Raw genomic sequence first — 14,619 nt, 5'->3', positions numbered from 1 at the left:
CAGCAGACTGGACTAGGGCAACACACTCTACGCAGGAATCCCAGCCAAATACCAACAGCGGCTACAACGTATCCAAAACGCCTCCGCCCGACTGATCGTCAACGGCCCCCACCGCAGCCACATCACCCCCCTCCTGAGAGACCTGCACTGGCTCCCCATTGACAAGAGGATCACCTTCAAGCTCCTCACCCACACACACAAAGCACTCCACAACGCCGGACCAGCCTACCTGAACAGCAGACTCAGCTTCTACACCCCCACCCGCCAGCTCTTCTCCGCCAGCCTCGCCCTCGCAGCTGTCCCCCGCATCCAACGTACCACCGCCGGCGGCAGATCCTTCTTCTACCTTGCCGCCAAGACCTGGAACACCCTCCCAACCCACCTACGACAGACCCAAGACCTACTCGCCTTCAGAAGACTCCTCAAGACCTGGCTCTTCGAGCAGTAGCGGCACCCCCCCCCTCCGCGCCTTGAGACCCTCACAGGTAAGTAGCGCGCTTTACAAGTACCCTGATTGATTGTGTAATTGTGCCTGCCCCAGTTTCACATTTGGCATGCGTTTGCAACATTTTGGCAAACATATTGTATTCAATCCATACTCCACACATTTAGAAAGGGGCTTCAAGTCAGCCCTCTTCCGCTATTGGCTTGAGACATCATGAAACGCATCTTGGATCATCCAACATTAGCTTTTTTTCTCACGTCTTTCTAACCGCTTAGATGTGTCTTTGCTTTTTATGGACCACATGAGGAAATATTTAATATCGGAAAAGCAAACTCTGTCATCACATAATTAATTCTTTATCTTAATCATGGACTTTTTACTGCAAGAAACTGTTTTTATTTGCTTTTGTCAGCAGTGGACTAGAAGGCCTCCACACAACCCAAAAATGTAAAAGGCTGGTCCTCCTTTTACCCGGAGCTCCATGAGGTTGCTACTGACAACCATTGTTGGACCAGAAAAGCTGCAGATTTCTAAACAGCCAGCAGAAGCCCTCAAATACAATTACTTGAAAGCTGGAGTTGCAGTATATAGCCAGAAGATGTCCATACAAAAGAATACAATGGAGATGGAAAGCTGGATTTGCGCTGTGCTACCGACAGATGTCCTCACAGAAGAAAGACTGCAATTGTGTGGAATCCATTTTGTTTCAGGTTCCATTTTGTGACACTCAGTAGGAGCAAGCCTGCAGAAGGTGCACAGGCTTGTTGACCTCTAAATGAACTTGAACTGTCTGTACATTGCTCTGACAGCAGGAACTTGAGAAAAGATAATGTCACAAGTGTTTTTGACAAGCTGTTGCTATGCTTTGCTTGCTGATTTTATACATCAATACCCATCCATTGCTAAGAACCTTCTTCTGATTAATGATTGGATAAATGAGTGGAAAAACCCTATTGTTTCACCGTGCAACTGGCTCTCACTGGTTGTGTATGATCTGTGTAATGTGTGCAATATGTATTTTAATCTATAAAAACCCATTTCAACTACTGTAAATTGAGCAAGTCCGGTTTGGTACTACGCTTCTCGTAATGTTAAAGCTACAATTGGAACCTTACTGATGTGTATCTTATTATTTTAAGCTTCCACAGTTGTATTGCAGGGAAGACAGATGTGCTCATGTAAAGTTATAATGTAGGGAAGAGACAGAACTTGAGCTCCACAGTCTCTTATAAAAGATTAATGCTGAAGGAGGGCAGGAGGAGGCATAAAACTCAGAGGATGGCAGCACTTTCTGAGTGTCACAGCTCTTCCTGGGTGAACAGATAATGATTCAGTTCAACTTTTTCCTTGCATTCTGTTATTTGCAACCCTACACAGGAATAGCAGTACCAGACCACAATAAATTGAATCTGACTCCTTTGCACTAATCATATTTAGAATTCAGAAGAGTGAGTTATGCAGCACCTTACAAAACAAAGGCATGAGTCAGGTACTGACAAAGATGACATCTTGGGATAATGCTAACAGCATTGTCATGTATCTGTGTCCACATTTTCTACAGTCTCAGCGAAGTGCTAGCAAGCAGCCTACAGATGCCCTCACGGAAGAATCCAATGTAGATGGAAAGCTTGTTGGTAGTGTGCTGTGATCAGTTGCTTTCAGAGGAGAATACAATGGTGTTTGAAAGCTGTAGTTGCACAACACTACCAATAGAGGTCCTCACAGAAGAGTGTAACGGAGATGGAAAGCTGCAAGTGCACTATACTACATACAGAGGTCTTCACAGAAGAGTGAAATGTAGGTGGACTCTACTACCAAAAGAGGTCCTCACAGAAGAGTACCATGGTGAAGGAGATGGAAAGCTGCAGTTGCACCGTACTACCAACAGAGGTCTCCTCACAGAAGAGTACAATGGTGTCATAGCTCTTCCTGAGTGTCTACTTACACTTTGGAAGAACAAGTAATGCAAAAAGGCACACAACATTAACATGCTAAGAAAATACATACAGCATTGCTTTGCTCCTTTGTCCAAGTTTTCCTCAAAAAAGTGCACCCCAACGGAGAATGGCAACTGCACAACGTTTCTGGGTTGACTCTAACATCCTAGATTTTGTGCACACAATGATTGTATATAACTGTAACACCAGTGTATTGGAAAGAAGTACAAGGGTTACAAAGCAGCTGCAGTTCCTCACGTTGTTACTAGAGGCTCTTCTCAGGTCAGAAACAGTTGCTTGAAATGTCAATCACAAAGCTTGTGTGTGCGGCTTCAACCTAGAAATCGGCATATTTGCTCTGGCCACTCGAATGCCTTGTGCTTGTTTTTCTAATAGATGATTAAATTGCCAAAGCTCCTTAATAGTGATTATTCAACAATGCAACTTTTAATAAATGTCTTGGGTGTTATGAAAATAGTTGATGACACCCTTTATACATTTGGACTAGCAGTTATTGGGAATTACAAGTATCCAAAACATTTTGTTCTTTGAGAACAATTTTTTAGGTGTATGCACGTGCATGTGCAAGAGAAAAATGCTGTCAATCAATGAGAAGGTATCCAGAGGCTGAAGTTGGCTGGCCCACTGATCAATAATTTGCTATGGATGGGAGAGTGGTCTATTTTATTGGCATTTGAACAGACCAGTAGCAAATGAATGTTGATTAAGAGTCTCTATATATGCATTTTTATCTGATATTTTTGGGAAAACAAAGAACGCAAGACAGCCACAGCTGTCTTTTGGTTAGACCTAAAAGGGATGCCAAAGGGGAAGATTCTGTTTTTGCTTCTCTACCCACAAATATCACTATATGGTGAATTTAAGTGAGGGAATTCAGAATGTAACCATGATCAGCATAATTCACATTTATTGCAGCATGAATATAAACCATACACCCCTTTCCTTCCAAGCCAACCCTCTCTTTTGTCATTGTTGGCAGTCCACCTGCGCCAGTGGTCAGTGGAAAAAATCCAAAATGATAGAAGGGTCGTAAGTGAAGCACTTGTATCTGTCAGATACATTTTACTGACAGTGGTGGTTTTCCAAAATGGTGATATTAAATCTGAGATTAAGAACTTTATACTCTTTAAATCGCTTTGCCTTGACATTTATAGAATTTCAGTAAAGGTATGTGCAGTGTTTCATGTGAATATCTGTCAATTGTCTTATGTGATATGTGATGTACGTGGCACCATTACATCTTCAAATCCATTGATGATCTCTTGATGATTTCAACCTTGTTAACATGAGTGGCAACTTCATCTTATTAGCTGATGACCAATACATTTTCAGATCAATTGCATATTGCCAGGTGTGAGTGACTCATTAATGAATTGTCTGTGCATTCACTTACACTTGCATCGCACTCCAAAACTCATGAACTTGCTGATTGCATTTGCCTCACTATGAGCTGGACCCCCTTTTCAAGATAACATAAGACATACATTTCTCATTTTCCATAATGGATCTATTTTATTCTTATGTAGTAAATATGAAGGTGATTGTGTACTTCAATCATTTGGTGACCTCCTATTGGACGCACAACATCTTTAGGCATAAGTGAATAGGGTAAAAAGGTACTGAACATCTCTAAAGTGCAATTATTTGTGTTTTTATAAATGAGGCACGTGCAGCTGAGCCCTGTGAAAACAATGCAATGCTGTGAAAAAAGACCATATATATTATACTTTCTTTAGAATTAATATCTGCTCGTACATGGAAGTCATTAGATTCTTATAGAATATATTTTAGTCAAGTTTTGCTCTGTATATCTCTTTAACATACTTTTCATTTTGCAAATGTAAATCAGCAATAGCAGATGCAGTGATGTTATTCACACTTTCCAGGTTTCACCTGGATAGTGTGAATATGGTTTGTAGGTTTAATGCATTGTGGAGAAGATTTAAAATGTAATATTGTAATTCACTGGGAGCCAACAGAGAGCCGTTTTAAGCAGGTTTTACATGATCCTGCATTTACACTCAATACAATCCTATAATATGTGATAGGAAAAGATGATGTATATTATAATGCAGCATTTGAAGAATCCCATAACTAGAGTTTTCGAGGATTCTGTTGGTAATTTATCTGTAAAAGTGGCAGGATTGTTTTAAGCATAAATTGATTTAAATTATTATGTCTCTGCAGCAAGTTAAATGCTAGACCTGGCCTTTTAACATGCTAAGTCCAGTATGGCCTGGTAATTTTGCATGTCAGCTAAAGTGGACTGTCCTGGTAACATAACCAACCCAATAGTTTTTGCTTGGGTGATTTTGCGATTCCCAGTTTGCCTACAATGTTAAAGTGGGTCTGAGATTCTTGCACATACATCTAAACTTGAAGGTGTCATCACCTTGATTACACATGGCTTTGGAAGCATAAGAAATATATCTATATATCTATACATATCTAAATCTATATGAAGAAGGTGGCTGTGTCCACCGAAACGCGTCGTCCAGTGCACATCTCTGCCTAATAAATACCTTCATTGGCTCCTGGCTGCTGCTGCCTGCTTTCATCTTTGGTAAAGTGGGACTTTCATTGATATATATATATATATATATATATATATATATATATATATATATATGGCAGTTAGCCCACGTTGACGTTTTTGTCAAAACCTGCATGCAGCCCCCGTGAATAAAGTTACTGGAACATATCCTACCTGCCTGCCTCTTCCTTAAGGGGCACCCTTTTTTTGACTGGAAATGTTTGTTTAGGATTGGAATCACTCTAAGGCAAATATGTTTGTTTTGGAGTAGAATGTTCATTTCTTTGATCCATTTACTTTTTATTTTTGGGTTGGAGTTCGTGTTGCTCCCACATGGTGGGATTGCTGAAATCCCATTCCCTTCCCCAACAACATTTTTTAGTGGTTTGAAAGAAGCATGTTGAAGGAAAGGGACAGCAAACCATAACTGGTTTATCTCTACAGAAAGCTGTTGAGAGGCACTCCCTTACACCTTTGCAAGGTTCTGGGGTGAGCAGGCTACGGGGGATGGCACTTGGCTAGCGTAAGGCCCTGGGTTTCAGTGAATGTACACTGCAGCATCCTTTAAAAAGCACTTCATGAGACATGAAGTCTAGGAGTCATCAGCAGAGAATTAGGTGCCCCCATACTCACACGTATAAATTACACATAATGAAAATATCCACAAGTTGAATAATGAATAGCTCCTGTTTTAAGCAGGCAAAAAAGATGCATAATGTATTTTTCTGATGGATGTCAAAGCTAATGTACACCATTTTCATGCTAATGATGATGGCAGTACAACAAAGGCGATGTAGTCAAAGACAGAGGCACATTATCCGAAACCTTTAGAGGAGGGGACAGGATAGAGTGCTTATCACCTGCTTGCATAAGTCCAGTCTTGAGCCAGAAGAAAAGTATCACATTTTGGCTCAAAATATGACTGATATGAAGCAGCCACATGGTCACACCTATGTTTTGTGATCTGAGCAAGTCAATAACCCGTACTTCCCATCACCAAATTCCTTGAGGTCTGCGGGGGGTGCCTTTTCCTTTCTAGTAGTCATTGTGAGAAATCTTTAAAAATTAAGGCAAACAGATTGCAGTGAAAAATGCTCCAGAGGAAAAAGACATACATTAATCTCCTTGGAATCATCTTCGTCTATCCGTCTGGCTTTCAGTTTAGTGTAGTCTACCGGTAAGTCCCAGCAGTCCTCCTCATTCATTTGGTAGCACCGGCTATTCATCACCGCCTGCCGCTGTGGTGACATCGGCTCCAGAGGAGTCAGAATGGTGCAGCAGCCGTCTCGTTGTCGCGCTTTGCTGACGCTTAGATCCAGCGTTCCATTTTCATCAGCGTCAGTGTCAGGATTCTGTCCAATGAAAAATGATGCAGTTAAATCATCTTTTCATATGAACTGCTCACAGCTTTCAAATGTCTTCCCCCCTCATTCCGTTTTGCTAATGCAGATATATAACTATTGACTAAAAGTGCAGGCTATCTTATGTCTCTGTACATTTAAAGTACTCCTGTCCTGTACCTTACCTGTAATCCAGCATTGGTTCTTTCGCTTGTACGTTATTAATGCCCCTCAGGTATGCATCCTCACATCATTAATACGTTTCATTGTCAGAATGTTTTTTGGGGTGATGACACGTTTCATGGTCACATCACGTTAATAGGGACCAGCTGTTAGGTTATACAAAGCATCAGAGTAGGGTCTCCGCGTGCCATCTTCATGCAGCCTTCCTCGGTGGAAGCTACACTGGAGTTCAGGCTTTAGAAGCAGAAAGGGAGAGTCTGGCAGTTGGACATTCCTGTGGCATCCACTGGCAAACCTCTAGGCAGCTTTCTCCTGACTTTAAGGGTTGACTCCAGATGCCAGTTCACCATTGAACACAGGCAAATCTGGCTTCAGGAGCAGGGGCAGTTCCACCATTGGAGCATTGCCCCACTTAAGTGCCCCCCCAAAGCCCCAGAGGTGAACAAAAAAATGGTAATTCACTGCCATTTTATTGTTCATCATCCCATCCTGAACCGAGTGTAAGGAAGGGGCGTAACCTGCTGAGTGGCAGCAGGGAGGAGTGGTAGGCAGAGGGCTGCCTGTGCACTGTTAAAAGTGTGCATATCTCTTGCCTGGACATCTTGGGACAGCCAGCCAGACATCCGCATTTTAAACCTCTCAACCCAGCTGTCTTAAGACAGCTAGGTTGAGAGCAAGTGCAGGCCTCCAGTGCGCTGGTTAACAGCATGTGAGCAGCACCAGGATTGGTGGAGGAAGCTTGCTGGGGACCGCACTGTAGTCTCAGCAGAAGAGGTCCGGAGCGAGAAAGGCGTTGTGCCGTCTGGATCCAGTAAGTGTTTTCATTTAAATTATTATTTTTATTTTATTTGAGTGTGTGGGCACCCGCCCTCCTATTTGCCAATCCCCCACCCCTCAGTAGAAGCCAGCCAACACTGGGTTTTACATTATCGCAAAAATTAGGACTACGAGACTACGGTTTGCACACTATATTGTGTACATTATTTCTGTGGTTTGCAGGTGCCACTAGCTAAAATCTGGTGGTAAGTGTGGGCGCAAAGCGTGAATAAATGGAATGTATTCTCAGCTGTAAATCAGCACTAGTGCTTAAACATGTGCAAATGCCAATTACTCTCATTTGTTCACTTTCACTATTGTTTAAATGACTTAGAAAATCACATGCAGCATGATTTTGATGTTGTCTGATGGTTGATTTTAGCACAGTACCTACCTCTTTTCTCCATCGCAATGTGGGTACATCGGTGGTACCAGTGCTTAATTTGTAAAAAGTATCAGGGCCCTAACCAGGAGCCACTGCAGCTTGCACCACCCCTTTCCCCATCATCTCTGCCAAATGACAGCACCAAAACAACTACTAAACATCTCTCTCACCTCCAAGTGCAACAGTTCAGGTTATTCCAGACCCCCAAACCTAAAGGTATGGCTGGGGAGGTAGGTATTAGAATTTTTTTAATGTATATTGTATTTATAGAGAACCATTGTTTTGCTCATCTCTAAATTAGATGAGCAGCGCCACCATGTGGCAGAGTGCCATAAGTGTCGTGATGATACTTAAGTGCCAGTGCCGAGTACCGGAAACCAATGAAGTGCTGGTGCTGAGCACTGGAACCCAACAGCTCAAACTAAGCCCTGTGTGGTACCAGTGGCGTAGTGAACCTCCCACTTAAGAAGCATAAGTGTGGCCTGCCAATGGGACCTATAGGATGATGAACTCTGTTCCAATAAAACATTAGTCCTTTGTGGGCCTTTTCTGCCTGCAGACAAAATGCTAATAAATTATAGTTGGGAAGCACCGTGGCAGAGGGGTGTGGGACTGACATGCCAACCAAAGGAAGGCAAGAAAGAGAACTAATGGAATAATAAAAATAATTAATAACACAGAGTGAGACATAGAAAAACTGTACATGAGAGAAAAAATAAAGAAAAACAAGGATGAGACTATAGATAGGTGGATGGAAATACGAAAGAAAGAATGGAAGGAGAAAGGAACTGTGAAAGGAAAATGGGAAAAAAGTTGAAAGGTAGGATGGAACGGTGAAAGTAAGAGTAAACTAATGGAAGGATATAGTGAAAGAGTGAAATGATTGATAGATGGAAGGGCAAAAGGATGGCTGTAAGGTGAAAGGATTAATTGGTGAAAGGGTGAATGAATGGTTGGATGAAGGGTCAGATGGGGAAGGGGGGAAGGACATGTGATGGGGTGAAAGGATGGTTGTTTCTCTGGGTGGATATGATTGGTGGATGAAAATGTAAGTGATGGAGACTGATGAATAAATAGAAATGTGAAAGTATGAATGGAAAGGTGAAGGGATTGACAAATGAATGGATGAATAGACAGAAGGGTGAAAGGATTGATTGATGAATGGAAGGAGGATGAAAGGGTGAAGGGAACCCTCCTACGTCTGGTCTGCTAACTTTGTATGCTTGCTTGGTGTGTTTATGTTTTTACTTGTTATGTTTTTGTTTAGGTCTATGTCTTTGCATGCGTGGTGTGTGGTATTGTTCAATAGGGCGGGGAGTTTAATTTTAAGGTTAACCTTGTGTAGTACAAGCACTTTCAACAGCTTATTTTACTTCGTTTTACAAGAGCCTTTCAAATGGAGCTCTACAGCATGCCCGGGAAGTGGGGCGTGGAGAACGAAATGATATTGACGGTGGAATGTGCCCTTGCAAGGGCAGCGTAACACGTCTACAGTGTCCTGAATTTTGCCATGTTACCATGCCCCTGCAAATGTTGGGTCAGCAGAAACAAGAAGAGACGTTACTCGGTTCTCGTAGCTCCCGACCTCTCCTAGGACGAGAAAAAAAAGCAGAACAGGAAAATTAAAAAATAAAAATAAGGGACATGAACAAAGAGAAGACAAAAAAACTGAAAGGTCTCGTGTCAGTGACAGAGGAGAAATTCACACAGGGGAATAGAAAGGTAATTAACTCCCGTGCGATTTGCCATTCTGCTCTTGTTTCACATGCCTAGGCCCGGCCATTAGTTACATAGGCAGCTCGTTTTGCAGAGGTGTCTTATACAAGCTAAGGTCACTCTTCGAGCACTCCCACCCACACCCCATGTTTATCCCAGTTAAATCACTGGCTACTGGTGTCTTTCCTCAGTATTCACAAACTCATAACTAAGGTTTCCTGCGGTGTTTTGTGGCACCAAAAAGTACCACAGTGCAGGCGGAGTGTGGTGATGCGTTTCACAGGCGTTGCTCTCTGTTGCTAGGTGTCAGCAAGGACTTTAAGTGGGCCGGATCCCTCCGGGTCTCAGATCCGGTAGTAATTAAAAAAGGACATTGAAACGGGACCCTATCGGGCCCTATATTTATGTCCTAAACTTTAATGGCAAAAATACTGACCGATTAATGAGCAATGAATCTAAAACATTAAGGCAATCCTCGACAACAATGCTGTTCCTATTTATATTTCACCTTTAACTAAGAGTGTTAGCGTTTCCAGGATATTCTGTTTCTGTATTTTTTAATCACATAGTATATTTCTCTTGTAAATTGCATACTTTAGAAGAGTCGCCTTCAGGTGTTTTAACTGGGTTCTGAAGTTGAGGCTGACGTCACTACAGTGCCATCATTGGGTCAGATAGGCAATCCAATCCTTGGCTCTCTGCAGAGCACTCAGAGCTATGATCACCTATTCCAGTTTCAGTTGTGAATTTGTGTAAATGTGCGTAAAGAAGGTGCGCAGTGGTCAAAATATTGACACGGCGATAGTAAAAGAAAATGCTGCGCTTACAGGTGAGTGAGTGCGCTGTGTGTTTTGGGGAGGTGAAGTGAAGGAGATGCGAGGAAGTGCATTCAGGAGAGAGTGAGAAAAGGATGCTGAAGAGGAAAGAGATGAGGTGCAAGATATGCAGATGGGAGAGATTGAGAGATAAAGACCCTACTTGTCTAACAGAGTGAAGAGAACAGGAGTGATTGAAACACTACGAAGAGCACCAACCCCCTCCCCCCCCACCCAGAGGCCTCAGTAATATTTAATTCACAGGCCACAATTTCAGAAGTTAAACATTTTCAGTATTCAAATATTAATTAATTTACAAAATAATCATTGTTGTTACTCATGTATCTAACAGCTAACATCCATCGACAAGGCCTATGGTCCAGCTGGTTTTAGGTGCATGGCAGTTGTTTTGTTATTTATTTGGAAGGAATAAAAGAGGGGCACCAAAATACCAGCTGGCTGTCACACTATGGGAATCGCAGACATGTGTTTATATGTTTAAGCATAGCCCCTAATTAAATAGGCCACACCCCTTATAGAGCACCCTCACCTTTTCGTCCCACTTAAGGCCCTGTTGTGAGCAGATGCAAAGGTCAGAGAATGCTTTTATGTAATGCAATGAAGAGAAAGGCAAAGTGGCATAGAGATCCCTGGGACCTTTTCAAGGGTATGAAGTGTTTTACAAAAGTTACAATTCTGCAAAAAACATTTTAAAGAAGTAGGTGTACTGCGCACAGGTATGGTAATGTTTGAGTGAGGAGGCCTCTGTGAACTTCATAGACTTTGAAATTCGTAGACTTCCTTAGTTGCTGGCACTCTCTGTAGCTGAATTTCTGAAATAAGTGAAAGCGGACAGAATATGAAGTGATAGAACCATATCCTGCCCCTTTCCACAGTTGTCATTTGAACTACCCTTGATGAAAACAAGTTACTCCAGAAACCATATTTATTTTTCTTATAAATGTTTGTGCCACCTTGTTTTTGTCACTGTTGCTGTTCACAAGTATACTCGCGTGTTTTGTGTAGAATCTCAGGAACAGACTTGGAGACCACACGTAGTGAGGTTCTGATATATTGCAAATTTAAAGGCAGTTAAGAGTTGTTCATACAGCAACACCTTTCGCATCTGATGCCTTGGCGTCAACTAAGAGTTGGCTACAAAGCAGCGGTGCCTACATAAGGGCAGAGGAGTGCCGCCCACCCTGCTGCCAGCGCAGCAAACATGAAAAAAACCGAATACAATGATTTTATCACCGTTTTACTTTCAGTGCAGCTCACAAGCTCGGGGCCATCACTGCTGACTGGCAGCATGGGAGGAGGAAGGGTGTACACCTAAAGTTTAAAGTGCACATGTCACTTTGGCTTGCTGTCTTGTGATGGCCGGCCTGACATGCGCACTTTAAACCTCTCCAACCCGAGCTGCCTTAGACAGCTCAGTAGAGAGCAGGCACAGCCCTCTAGTGCCTGTAGGGGTGCTGAGCCAGCCCGCTCCGACAAATCCTGCTTCTTCTCTCATGCTGGTTAACAGCATGAGAGCAGTATCTGGATTGGCTGGGGAGTTAGCGCTGAGACCCCCTTGCTGCCTTTTTGTGATGGACTGTGGCAGAGACTGGAGAGGGGTAGGTAAGTACATAGTTTTTTTAAATTTCTTTATTGTACTGTTTTATTTATTTGAACACACTGCCAAGCTGTGTGAGAAATTCTTACTGCCTTCAGCCTCAATTCCAGAGCTCTTAATCGTGGCCCATTTAAGGGCATTCCTGGAGTTCCCGCCTATTTGCCCCACCACTTTCAGAAGCAGTGAGCCACCACTAGTCAGGAGAGGAAGGATACATGTCAGCCAGTCAAAAACATTGTGACACCACCAAAATGCTCTTTGTGCTAGACAAACAGGAGTGGAGTGGAAAGCCATCGAATCACGAGCAAGGTGCAGACACAAACCTGCGCTAAGTCTATATTGCACACAATAGGCCTGACTGCCAACAGAAAGCTGAAGCTGCCTGTAAGTGAGACCTACAATGCACGCCTGGCTACTGGCCAAAACAATATGCTGCAGTCAATGAATGAGGCCATTTTTACTTTGTGTGCCAGGTCTACTTTTTGTCACAGGCGACCCTGCCTCATGGAAATATTTAACACTTAGGAATAAATGATAAATACTTAATTCTAAGTCTCACATATTTTCGTCAATGTTGTGAAAGTTTAAATTTCTAAACTTAACTGTGTTTCACCGAGAGTGACGGAGGCCCTTATATTCATTAACGCGGTAATCAGGAGGCGGCCCACCTTCCACCTTCCACTCCAAACAGAGCATCCATCTTTTCTAATCTTCATAGTTTAGAAGCCGGGGTTGGGATTCGAACCATAAATCACAGAAGCACATACACACACCAATCCGTCACTGTTCAAGAGAGAGAGCGCGCTTCAAAAGAGATTTGATTTCCGAGCTGGTGAGAATGCAACTGCCTTCGGAGCTAATAACAGTGCAGAAGGATTGCATTCTGGGACGGCGAGCTCTGCCTCTGGAGTATTACCTTGATTCATTATGCATCAGTATTCCATCTGAGCGCCTTTTGTCAGAAATAAAATGTTGATTACCTCAATCATGCTAATTTTCTTAGATTTGTCTCCCATAAGTGTCATATTCATTTTTAAAAATAGGAGGAATTGTTTTTTTTTCCAGCTTCACCAAGCAATACTTTTGATGTGGATTATTTAATGTATGCAATATCACCTCCGTGTTCTGTTCATAGTACAGTTTTCTGCATTGCACTGGAATATCACATAAAGGAGATCGGAGGTAACACCGTTAACTTAAATTGGTTATACTAGAAGTGATCGATCATAAAATCATTAATGGTCAAGAGGATATGTATACATAGTAAACCTAAATTATGAGAAAGTTGCTGAATCCAGGAGTTGGAAAAGGCTGTGCATTGGTCATGTTTTGGTAGCAATTGACTGTAGAAAATAGGGGCATCTTCTTGTAAAGTCAAAGTTCATGGTTTGGTTGTGGGTGCAGAAGAGTGGGTCTGTGGTCAGCTCCCCTTCAGCCTTTGGCTGTTTATTTTTTATTTTTTAGAAGTTGCTATTGTCTGGATGAGCTGTTGTTAAAACCATGGCATATCATGATAGGTTACACGGGACTTTAAATAGTTCTCTCTGGTAACCTTTCCATTCTTATCCCTCCCCTATCACTGCCCCAGTGACCCACCATTCTCCCAATCCACTTGCATAGGATATGACCCAGCTACATCTGCTTGCCTCCATCACCTCCCATTACCTAACACTGCTATGTTTGTACCTTTGTCTTTGCAATTGCTTAGTGACTTGCTTCACAAGGGTAAATAGCCTTTACAATGCCGTCATTACCATGAAATACCATTACCATACATCTATTACAATGCATATGCCTTTACAATGCATGTCTTTACAAAGTAACATTTTACAAAGCATATACCTTTATTTTTTGGGTGGCAATGGATTTTTAGGTTTTAGGGCGGTTAAGGGTATTTGGTGGCAAGGGCATTTATAGGGTTTAGGGGAAAGGGTATTTGGGTGGCAAGGGTATTTTTGGGATTTAGGGTGAGTGAGGGTATTTAGGTGGCAAGGGTATTTTTAGGGTGGTGGGTGGGTAGGTGTATTTGGGTGGCAAGGGTAGTTTAAGGGTTTAGGGTGGGTGAGGGTATTTGGGTGCAATGGTATCCTTAGGGTTTAGGGTGGGGAAGAGTATTGGGTGGCAAGTTCTTTTTTAGGGTTTAGGGTGAGGGAGGGTATTTGGGTAGCAAGGGTATTTTTAGGATATAGGGTACGTAAGAGTATTTGTGTGCCAAGGGTATTTTTAGGGTTTAGGGGAAAGGGTATTTTGGTGGCAAGGGTATTTTTTGGATTTAGTGTAGGTAGCAATATCTGGGTGGCAAGGCAATGAGGCACTTTTCACACACACACACACACAAACACACACACACACACATATATATAATATATATATATATATATATATATATATATATATATATATATATATATATATGTATTTCAAAGGACCACCGTTTGAAGACGCACTCACAAGCGGCATAATTACGGCACCCAGCGTTTCCTTTATTCAATTATTTTAAAATTAGCCTTACGCGTTTCAGAGCATATTGGCTCCTTGATCACAGGCAGTTCAACATGGAGGAGCAAGGGGTCAAAGGAGGCGTCGCCCAGCATGTTCTTTTGTAACGCCCTCCATTAGGCAGCAGGTGTTAGCAGCTTGTATAGCATGCTGGTACTTGAAGTTATAGTACATTTCCTTTGTAGGTTACATGCCTCCTTTGTTAACATTAATTTCTTTAGTAAGTTCCGCCGCTCCATGTAAATATTGATATTGTTCATAGCCCTCCAGTGGGCTTTAGATCAAAGGAACGCTGTATTGCGGTATAAGCC

At 42.4% G+C, this 14,619-nt stretch overlaps 1 protein-coding gene across 10 annotated transcripts in view; it reads right to left on the bottom strand.

Annotated features, from left to right (window-relative positions):
• MYT1L (myelin transcription factor 1 like) overlaps positions 1-14,619 on the bottom strand; it is a 1,127,044-nt gene that overhangs the window by 157,435 nt on the left and 954,990 nt on the right. For all 10 annotated transcript variants that reach the window (XM_085610775.1, XM_085610782.1, XM_085610783.1 and 7 more), the window contains one exon: positions 6,052-6,288. In XM_085610775.1, the coding sequence (XP_085466901.1) occupies positions 6,052-6,288 (237 nt within the window). The remainder of the gene's footprint in view (positions 1-6,051; positions 6,289-14,619) is intronic.

The sequence above is a fragment of the Triturus cristatus genome, chromosome 6 (assembly GCF_964204655.1).
Source record: "Triturus cristatus chromosome 6, aTriCri1.1, whole genome shotgun sequence".
Classification (NCBI taxonomy): domain Eukaryota; kingdom Metazoa; phylum Chordata; class Amphibia; order Caudata; family Salamandridae; genus Triturus; species Triturus cristatus.
This window is presented reverse-complemented; position numbering and strand designations above follow the sequence as displayed.